We start from the raw sequence: 10,114 nt of genomic DNA, 5'->3' as shown, positions 1-10,114 counted from the left end.
TGTGATCAGGACTACCTGAAAGGTGTTTACCTGGATTCAAAGAACAAGGAAAGACCTCAGTCATACATCGTGAAATCATTTATGCAATCACCTCATTAAACTGTGAAATGTATCTTTCTTTTTCTTTCCTTTATCTTTCTTATGATGTCAATAAAGCATATTGTAACATTTGAATACAAAATCCATGTCTCAAGTTTGCTATGTATTAAATATCAGACTTGAGGTTTTACAGTAATAAGACAGTAGAAGGAAATCTCTGATCACAGGGCTTTTTTTCTCAGAGAATAGGTGCAGGAACTCAACCATGCCCGCCACATTTACATACCTGTGAAATGGCATGAAATAGTAGCTCTTCCCTCTGCATACAACCCCCTCCCTCCACTGCCCTCATCTTCTCCCCCTTCTTAAAAGCTCCACCATCTGTCATATATCTTACCTTTGTTGCAATATTAAGCTGAAGCACCTATCTGGCTGTAGTACCTCCCAGCATACTATACTATACTACAGTCACTTGCAAGGGAGATCATGCAGTAGGAGCATCAACAACTGCTCACCAGGGAAAAAAAATGGAGACCACAGAGGGTGCAGCCTACCACACACCCTCTCCTGCCCATGACTGCACTGAACCCTGGGCACCTCTTCTGTATCTCCCTTGTCCCTGTCCGGCACTCAGTGGGATCTGCGCAGGAGATCTGACCTGTGGGAGCTACCTGGAGATAAGCTATCACTTGTAAAACGCAGAAGCTGGACTTCAGTGTTACCAAGTGATAGTGGTGAGCAGGGAGCAGGAGACCTGAGCCAGAGGTGGTGGAACTGAGTTCCCCCCTAATTATATGCCCATTGTATTTTTTGCACAGGAGAACCGACCTGCCACAGTGTAATGACGGCGGTTGGTCGGCAAGCAGTTAAAGAGAAAAAAAAAAAAAAAAAAAACTTAAAACACAAAATGCATGACAACTGCATGCAAAAGCACATAAAAAAAACAAGGGTTTAAAGCGCAAAAAACGCACTGCAAAAATGTGACTGGAAAAACGCATCAAGCGTAGCCGCATAGATGTGAACCTAGGGTAAATGCAATTTGACCACATCCATGATTTTCATACTACTTCCTTTCTTCCCACCATATTTTTAGGGAGGGTGTAAAAAAAAAATGACCCGCCATGGGTGCCAGATGTGCTGGGTACCCCGCTGTCTAGAAATAGTTGATTAATGTGAAATTTGAATACATTTTCATATTAATTAATGAATTTAGAATAAAATAAGTGTGTCTATGTATCCTTTACAAATGCTTACTTTTCACAGCTCTCGCCCATTGTCTCTCGATTGGTTTGCTCGATGAAGGTCACAACACACCTAAACCAGAAAATGACGTACATTTTTTAAGGCGGTGTCACTGGAAGTTTTATAATCGAATTCTTTCTGAGAATAGAAACTATAAGTTGTTTATTGTACACTGTCCACACAAACACTTGCAGAGAGAGGAAGCCTGCGCGAGGAGGTAAGCAAAATGCATTATTTAAAAAATTTAAATTTAGGTTTATTAATTCATTTTTTATTATCTTAATATTCCCATCGCAAGTCACAAGACACACCACATTAACAAATCTAAAGCCTTGTACACACGATCAGATTTTCATCCGGGAATTGTGTGATGATAGACTGTTGGGCTAAAATCTGACCGTTAAGCCTCATAAACACGATCAGACTTTCCGGCGAGAATTGTGTGATGACAGGCTGTTGGTGGAAAATCCGACCGTGTGTACGCTCCATCGGACAATTATTGGATTTTCTGCGGACAAATGTTGGCTAGCGGATTTTTCAATTTTCCGCGGACAAATGTGTGTTGTTGGATTTTCCGAGCGTGTGTACACAAATCCGTCGGACGAATGTCCAAAGTACAAACACGCATGCTCGGAAGCAAGGGCGAGCCGGAAGCGGTCGGTCTTGTAAACTAGCGTTCGTAATGGAGAATTAACATTCGTGACGCGGCAAATTATGAAATCTTCAAATGCAGCGCACAATTCTCTTCTTCTTTATAATGGGATAATAATGAAGCTGCTTTGCTGGTGATACTGATGGAGTTATTTCAAACATATTTTCAAAGGCTTTTTTTTCTAGTGATATCAAGAATATTATTATTATTATGCTTTTTTTTTTTTTTTTTATTTGGGCAAGTTACCACAACACCATTATCCTGTAGTTTTTAAGATCAAAGATACAACTATGTTGGTGTCCCTTGTTAATTTTGCATTGTATTTTTTTAAATGTAACTGCCGACTCCCAAACTGTCATATGAAGTAAAACACATAGCCAAGTATTATTCTACACAATTTTTTTTATTGTGCATTAAAAAAAGAAAACAAATAAAATTAGACATACTATCTGCCAATAGAACTTAAAGTGGGGTTCCACCCAAAAAAACAAAAATACATGAAAAATCCTAAAAAAAAAACAACAAAAAAACATTTAGATATATATATATATTTTTACTCACCTCTAAATGCCTGTTGCTAGGGGGTCCCTCGTCGTCTGCCCCTTCCAGTGCCTGGGCTGGTGACATCACTTCCCCCTCGGCACAGGAAGGGCTCCACTCTGCTCCCTCCCTCCTGTCAATCATCTGGGACCCATTACAGGTCCCAGGTGACTGAGAGGCCCACGCATGCGCAGTGGGTGCCAAGCTGCGAAGCCACAGCCCGGCGCCCACAGTTGCAATGCCGACGCCGCTGAACGGAGGGGGAGACGAGCGGGGCTTCGATCCCCTGCATCGCTGGACCCTGGGACAGGTAAGTGTCCAATTAAAAGTCAGCAGCTGCAGTATTTGTAGCTGCTGACTTTTAATTTTTTTTTTTTTACCCGACCCCCTGGGTGGAACTCCTCTTTAACCAAAAAGTGCATTCTATGCATCCAAAAATATAGAAAATATACCAAATCAAATTATTATTATTCAACCAAAAAATAAAATAAAAGACTCATGCATGTGTCCTGCTTCTTAATATAGGGGGTCAACAATGCCAAGAGTTGGTGAAAGCAGGGGTCCGTTATCTGGAGATAATTCAGAAAATCATCCGGATTATTCTCCTGGAGCTCCCGCAGCAAAGGCATATGACATAATTGGTCATGATTAATAAAGCAACCAATTTTTGGTACAAGAAATCCTCCTCCTCCTGTTCCTGGACTGGACTTGGGTCAAAGCGATAACTCCAAGGCCAATAATAAATAACACGTTATCTCCTCCGATGCGGCAACATGTCTGGTTGACGAACGGCCATTCAGAAATAAACTGAAAAGCGCAAAATGAAAAGCATGAATCAACACTCACCAAACTTCTACTAACACGAAATCAGCAGAAGGAGCCCAAAGGGTGGCACTAAAGAGCTGAAAAAACACATATTACGTCACTACGTTCGTGTTTGTTGTCTGACAATTCCTTGCCGTTTGTATGCAAGACAAAATCCAGGCACACGCCTTCGGACAAAAGTTTGAGGTTTTGTCTGCAGGAAAATTCGATCGTGTGTACGAGGCTTAAGGGCAGACAGTGTGCACACCTAGTTGATGGCTAATTCTGAAGATCTGTCGGCACAGTAGACAGGGTGAATTATGGTCTTAAAGTGTATCAAACCCCCAAAATAAAAATGTTATATATTGCAGCTTTCCAGTCATCAGATGCAGTAAGGAGGCCGCATTCGTTTTCCTTTTAACCGCTTGCCGACCAGTCGCTGCAGTTAAACGCCGTAGGGGTACATCAATCATGCTGATTGGCCAGCGGTGGAGCCAATCAGTGGGTCCGGTGGACTTGATGTCCTCCGGCCGCCGCCCGCGATCATTCCCCGCAGAAACAGAATGGGGATCTGCCAAAGTAAACAAGGCAGATCTCCGTTCTTTCAGGGGATGGATGACACTATGCAGGAAGATGGATCTGTGTGTTGTTCCAGGCAGCTCATCCCCCATACAGTTAGAACACACACTGAGGGAACACATTTAACCCCTTGATCGCCCCTGATGTTAACCCCTTCCCAGCCAGTGTCATTAGTACAATGTTAGTGCATATTTTTAGCACTGATCACTGTAATAATGTCACTGGTTCCCAAAAAAGTGTCCGATCTGTCCGCCGCAATGTCGCAGTCCTGCTAAAAGTCGCTGATCACTTCCATTACTAGTAAATTTAAAAAAATAATAAAAATGCCATAAATCTATCCCTTATTTTGTAAAAGCCTTAACTTTTGCGCAAACCAACCAATATACGCTTATTGGGGTTTTTTTTTACCAAAAATATGTAGAGGAATACTAATTGGCTAAATTGATGAAGAAATTTGAGTTTTAACATTTTTTTTTATTGGATATGTTTTATAGCAGAAAATAAAAATATAGTTTTTTTTTCAAAATTGTAAGGGATTTTTTTGTTTATAGTACAAAAAATGAAAACCGCAGAGGTGATCAAATACAACCAAAAGAAAGCTCTATTTGTGGGAAAAAAGGGACATCAATTTTATTTGGTTACAACGTTGCACCATTACGCAATTGCCAGTTAAAGTAACGCAGTGCCGTATCGCAAAAAAATAAAAAATTGCCTGGTCATTAAGGGGGTAAATCCTTCCGGAGCTGAACTGGTTAAAGTAGAACTATGGGCAAGACTTTTTTTTTCCATTTCGGATAGAGCAGGTGGGGGGTGGGGGTTATAACACCTGTCAGAGTTTTTTTGTCATCTGTGTAGCATTGTGGAGATTTCTCTTCACTTCCTGTCCCATAGCAAAGCAGGACGTGAGTGGGAATCTCTGCAAATCAGGGGAATCCCTTGGGGACCCCCCAGGTCACCAGAACTAGTGTCCCCATTGGAAGATTTCCCCTCCATTACTTTTCTGGGGACAACCCAAAATGTGGGATTTTCTTTTACTTTCACTTTCTCTCCTTAGCGGGGACACAGACAGCAATAAAAACTGACAGGGGCTCCAATCCCTCTCCACTCCATCCAAAAAAAACGAAAAAAACAAAGTTTTGTCTTTAGTTATACTTTAAGGTTTTTCTAGTTCCTTTATTTTCACCTGGTGATCCTGCCAGAAAGACACTTCCTGCCCTGGGGTGACAGTGCTCAATCACTGTACTCTGCCTAATGCCCTTCCTTGATTTGGAATACAAACACCTCCCCCTGAAGCTGGGGTGTATGATGAAAACCTGTATACTGCAAAAAAAGGTGACTTTCCAATATGATAAATAAATAAATACAATGAATACGTTCAAGCAGAGATATAATGATGGGAATAATAAACTGGAAAATAACTCTAATTAGAAACCTACCTCTCTCTTTTTCAGATAGTAGACTACTACTAGTACTCAGTTATGAAAGCAGAAAATGTAAGTATTTTATACTGTGACAACATCTTGTTTTTTTCTGTGAGTACCCTGCTTGGCAGTAGAGTTAAATTATTTAATGGTAGGGCCGGCCCTACCATCAGTCCTGGTGGGTCCATGGGACCCAGGCGGCACTTTAAGAGGGGCCACAACAGGGGCGCACTGCCCGAGGACCCGAGGCTCCCTCCCTCTAGCATGCAGTGTCATCCTTGCATCATGCTCCGCTCCCCAGCCCCGCCCTGCTTGTACTGATGGGGAAAGGAGCAGAGTGGGGCAGAGCTGGGGAGTGGGGGGGGGTGCGGGGTAGAAGCAGCTCTCCTGGTCCTGGAACAGCACAGGCTTCAATAGTAGGAGCACCAGCCGCCACTGCTGTCGCTGCATGTTGCATCACTGAGCCCGGGATCGGAGCTTAGTTGGTTGGTGGCGGAGAAGAGGTAGGAGGGAGCCTTCGTGGTGCTTCACAATTCATATACCTGTGAACTGATCTGATGTTTTTGGGCATGTCTTTTTGCTGGAGGCGGCATGTCTCATTGCTGAATATATGGGGGATGTCTCTTTGCTGGATTGGGCTGTCTCTTTACTATATGGGGATGTCTCTTTGCTTTATGGAAATTCCTCTTTGCTGAATATATGGGGATGTTTCTTTGCTGGATTGGGCTGTCTCTTTACTATATGGGGATGTGTCTTTGCTTTATGGAAATGTCTCTTTGCTTTATGGAAATGCCTCTTTGCTGGGGGGAAGTCTCTTTCCTGGATTGGGCTGTCTCTTTACTATATAGGGATGACTCTTTGCTTTATGGAAATGCCTCTTTGCTGAAAATATGGGGGATGTCTCTTTGCTGGATTGGGCTGTCTCTTTACTACTTGGGGAATGTCTCTTTGCTTTATGGAAATGTCTCTTTGCTGAATATATGGGGATGTGTCTTTGCTGTATGGAAATGTCTCCTTGGTTTATGGAAATGCTTTTTTGTTGAATATATGGGGAAGTCTCTTTGCTGGATTGGGCTGTCTCTTTACTATATAGGGATGACTCTTTGCTTTATGGAAATGTCTCTTTGCTGGATGGGTGTGATTTTTTTTTGGGGGGGGGGGGGGGGGGGCGGAGGGGAAGGGCAGCATTTCATTCTTGAACCCAGACAGCACAAGTCTTGGGCCAGCCTTGATAGGTAGGATCTATATTGCTACAGGAGAGAAATATTATTTTACGTTTTTTTAGAAAACAGCACTTTTGGTAATTACATGACACATATTTGAAATGACCACATTGTGAAAAGTTACTGTGTGTTATTTTTTTTCTGTTTGTTCAGAAAAGAAGAGAAACTACAAGTTGGACAGAATTATGGGAGAAGGTTAAGAACTATTTGGATAAACATTGTGAAAAGTTTTTGTTTTTGTTGCCCTTTTGCTCCTTCTTGGAGTAGTTAAAGTAGAATAATAGGCATTTTTTTTTCCGCCATCTTTGTCCTATTGCAGAGATTTCTTTTCACTTCAGGTCCCTTAACCAAACAGGAAGTGAGTGAAAATCCCTGCAAATTAAGGGAATCCCCCTCCCCAGGTCACCAGAATTAGTGTCCCCATTGGAAGATTTCCACCTTTTTCTGGGGACAACCCAAAATTTGGGATTTTCTTTTCATTTCACTTTCAATGATAATAGCAAACAGGACAAATAGAGAGGGAGGATCTCCCTAATGGGGACACAGACAGCAATATAAATTGGTAAGCATTCTAAAAGCTCTACATTGTATCCAAAACTCCAAAAAAACATTTTGCCTCTAGTTATCCTTTAAGCCTGGTACACACAATGAGATTTTTGGATGAATGATTGTTTATTCTTTTGCATGCACGCTAGTCTCATATCGAAAATCAAAGGCGTTACTAACGAAAATTCTCGTACAACAACTGTACTGATTAAATGAAAATCGTACAATCTGGTATAGTTCGAGAAAAAATGTATTGCTTGTCCCATTGGATTATTTTACATGAATTGTAGTGATCGGGCCTTGAAAGCTGTGTACTAATGATCAGATTATCGTATAATCGCTTCAAAAGTGATATTTTTCCTACTGATCATGTGTACGGGCCTTGAGTTACATAGCTAGTCTGGTTGAAAAGAGACACAAGTCCATTTAGCTCAGGGAAAAAAACAAAAAAATCCTCTCCTCTCCTCTGACATAGAATAGGCATACCCACTACCAATCTCTGCCCTTTGCTCCTGCTGCCCATGGTTGGTAAGGAGTATGCACAGCACACACAGTGTGGAAAATCATTATTTGATCCCCTGCAGATTCTGTACGTTTGCCCACTTACAAAGAAATGAAGGGTCTATAATTGTTATCATAGGTGCATTTTAAATAATAGAGACAGAATATCAACCAAAAATCCTGAAAAAACACAAAAACAAATGCTCTAAATTGAGTTGCAGTTCAGTGAGTAAAATTAGTATTTGATCCCCAAGCAAAACATGACTTAGTACTTGGTGGAGAACCCTTGTTGGGAAGCACAGAGGTCAAACGTTTCTTTTAGTTGGTGACCGGGTTTGCACAATTCTAAGGAGCGATTTTGGTCCCCTCTTCTTTACAGATCTTCTTTAAATCCTTAAGATTTCTTGGCTTTCACTTGACAGCTCGAAGTTTCAGCTCCCTCCATACATTTTCTATAGGATTAAGGTCTGGAGACTGGCTAGGCCACTCCATGACCTTAATGAGCTTCTTCTTGAGCCATTCCTTTGTTGCCTTGGCCGTGTGTTTTGGGTCATTGTCATGCTGGAAGATCCATCCATGACCCATCTTCAGTGTTCTGACTGAGGGAAGAAGGTTCTCATCCAAGATTTTACAATACATGGCCCCCGTCCATTGGCCCCGCAAAGTCGGCCTGTACCTTTAGCAGAGAAACAGCCCCGAAGCATAATGTTTTCACCTTCGTACTTGACTATAGGGATGGTGTTCTTAGGGTCATGCCAATGCCAAAGAGCTCAATTTTGGTCTCATCTGACCACAGCACTTTCTCCCAATCCTTCTCTGAATCATTTGGATGTTCACTGGCAAACTTCAGACAGGCCTGTACATGTGCCTTCTTGAGGAGGGGGACCTTGCGGGCGCTGCAGTATTTCAATCCATGGCAGCGTATTGTGTTACCAATGGTTTGTTTGGTGACTGTGGTTCCAACTGCCATGAGATAATTTACAAGCTCCTCCCGCGTAGTTCTGGGCTGATCCCTCACTTTTCTCATGATCATCCTCACCCCATGAGGCAAAACCTTGCATGGAGCTCCAGACCGAGGGCGATTGATGGTTATTTTGTATTTCTTCCATTTGTGAATAATCGCTCTGACAGTTGTCTCCTTCTCACCAAGCTTCTTGCTGATGGTCTTGTAGCCCATTCCAGCCTTGTCAAGGTCTACAATCTTATCTCTGTTGTCCTTTGACAGTTCTTTGGTCTTGCCCATGATGGTGAAGTTTGAATGAAAGAAAAAGATTCTGTGGACAGAGCACCTTCGTAAAGTGGGAGGACTAATCTGTGTATCAACAGAGCACCTACTGTAGCCAGTCTTTGGGAGCCAAAGTTATTGTTGGTTGGTAGGAGATCAAATACGTATTTTACTCCCTGAATTGCAAACTCCATTTATAACATTTATATCATGTATTTTTTTTTTTTTTGGTTGATATTCTGTCTCTATCTTTTAAAATATGATAAAAATTAGACTCTTCATTTCTTTGTTAAGTGGGCAAACTTACAAAATCTGCAGGGGATCAAATTATTATTTCCCCCCACTGTACTGTACATGGGCAATTGCTGGATTTCTAACAGCTTGCAGTTGGTTGTGCATACGTGTATTTTTTTTGTCTGTGCAGATTTGGACAGCAAGTAGGGCCTCTCCTTTCCTACCCTCTATCCTCTCCTCTCCTTTCCTAGCCTCTCCTCTCCTTTCCTAGCCTCTATCCTCTCCTCTCCTTTCCTAGCCTCTCCTCTCCTTTCCTAGCCTCTCCTTTTTTCTTTCCTTCTTTCATCTTTTCATTTTATTTTTCTTTCTTTTTCAGAAAGAAAGTATATTCCAGACAGTTAAGACACATTATCGAGATTATTTACCCTCCAATCTGATAATAGTGGCTTTATTATTGGTAAGTAATTATTTTACCACCTGTAAATGATCAGAAATTATGCTGTCTGGCAGTGGCGGCTGGTGCTCAATATTTAGGGCAGGGGCAGTAAACCAACGCCAACCCCCCCCCCTCTGCAGGACGGGAATGCGGCGGTGATCAGAGGCCTCCTTACCTTAGGAAGTAGGGAGATCAGGCAGACATGAATCCGGGCTGCAGCTCCTGCTCCGGGGCCATCGATTCTCCTCCAGGCCGAACAGGAAGTGGGTCCTGACTGAGACCCGATTGGCCAGGAGTCTTCAGACTCTATGGCCAATCGGGTCTCAGGAACTGTTTCCTGATTGGCCAGGAGGAGAATCAGGAAGACTATAGTGAATATTAATTTGCTATTGTCGCACAAGTGGGTGGGCTCAGGTCGCAGTGCTCTGGATAGGGGGGCGGGACCCGTGCGCCTCTAATGGATGGGCCGCCACTGCTGTCTGGTGACAGTTCAATGACAAACAGCCACAACAGTAACTAAAACCCTCTGAGTGTGGGGAAATGTATTAAATAGAAACTTTAAAGCTTTGAGATAATTTTTTATTTTTTTTAATGTCTTTAAACTGTTGATATATATATATATAAATATATATATATCAACAGTTTAAAGACATTAAAAAATTTCTATTTCTA

General features: G+C 42.1%; 1 protein-coding gene across 2 annotated transcripts in view; it reads left to right on the top strand.

Moving 5' to 3' along the window:
- Positions 1–918: 918 nt before the first annotated feature.
- LOC141110378 (uncharacterized) overlaps positions 919–10,114 on the top strand; it is a 38,280-nt gene continuing 29,084 nt past the window's right edge. The window contains exons 1-4 of one of the 2 annotated variants that reach the window (XM_073601696.1): positions 919–1,498; positions 5,308–5,349; positions 6,654–6,695; positions 9,383–9,463. In XM_073601696.1, the coding sequence (XP_073457797.1) occupies positions 5,335–5,349; positions 6,654–6,695; positions 9,383–9,463 (138 nt within the window). In that variant the 5' untranslated portion in view covers positions 919–1,498; positions 5,308–5,334. The remainder of the gene's footprint in view (positions 1,499–5,307; positions 5,350–6,653; positions 6,696–9,382; positions 9,464–10,114) is intronic. The other variant, XM_073601693.1, reaches the window with a different exon arrangement.

The sequence above is a fragment of the Aquarana catesbeiana genome, linkage group LG10 (genome assembly GCF_042186555.1).
Source record: "Aquarana catesbeiana isolate 2022-GZ linkage group LG10, ASM4218655v1, whole genome shotgun sequence".
Lineage (NCBI taxonomy): Eukaryota > Metazoa > Chordata > Amphibia > Anura > Ranidae > Aquarana > Aquarana catesbeiana.
This window is presented reverse-complemented; position numbering and strand designations above follow the sequence as displayed.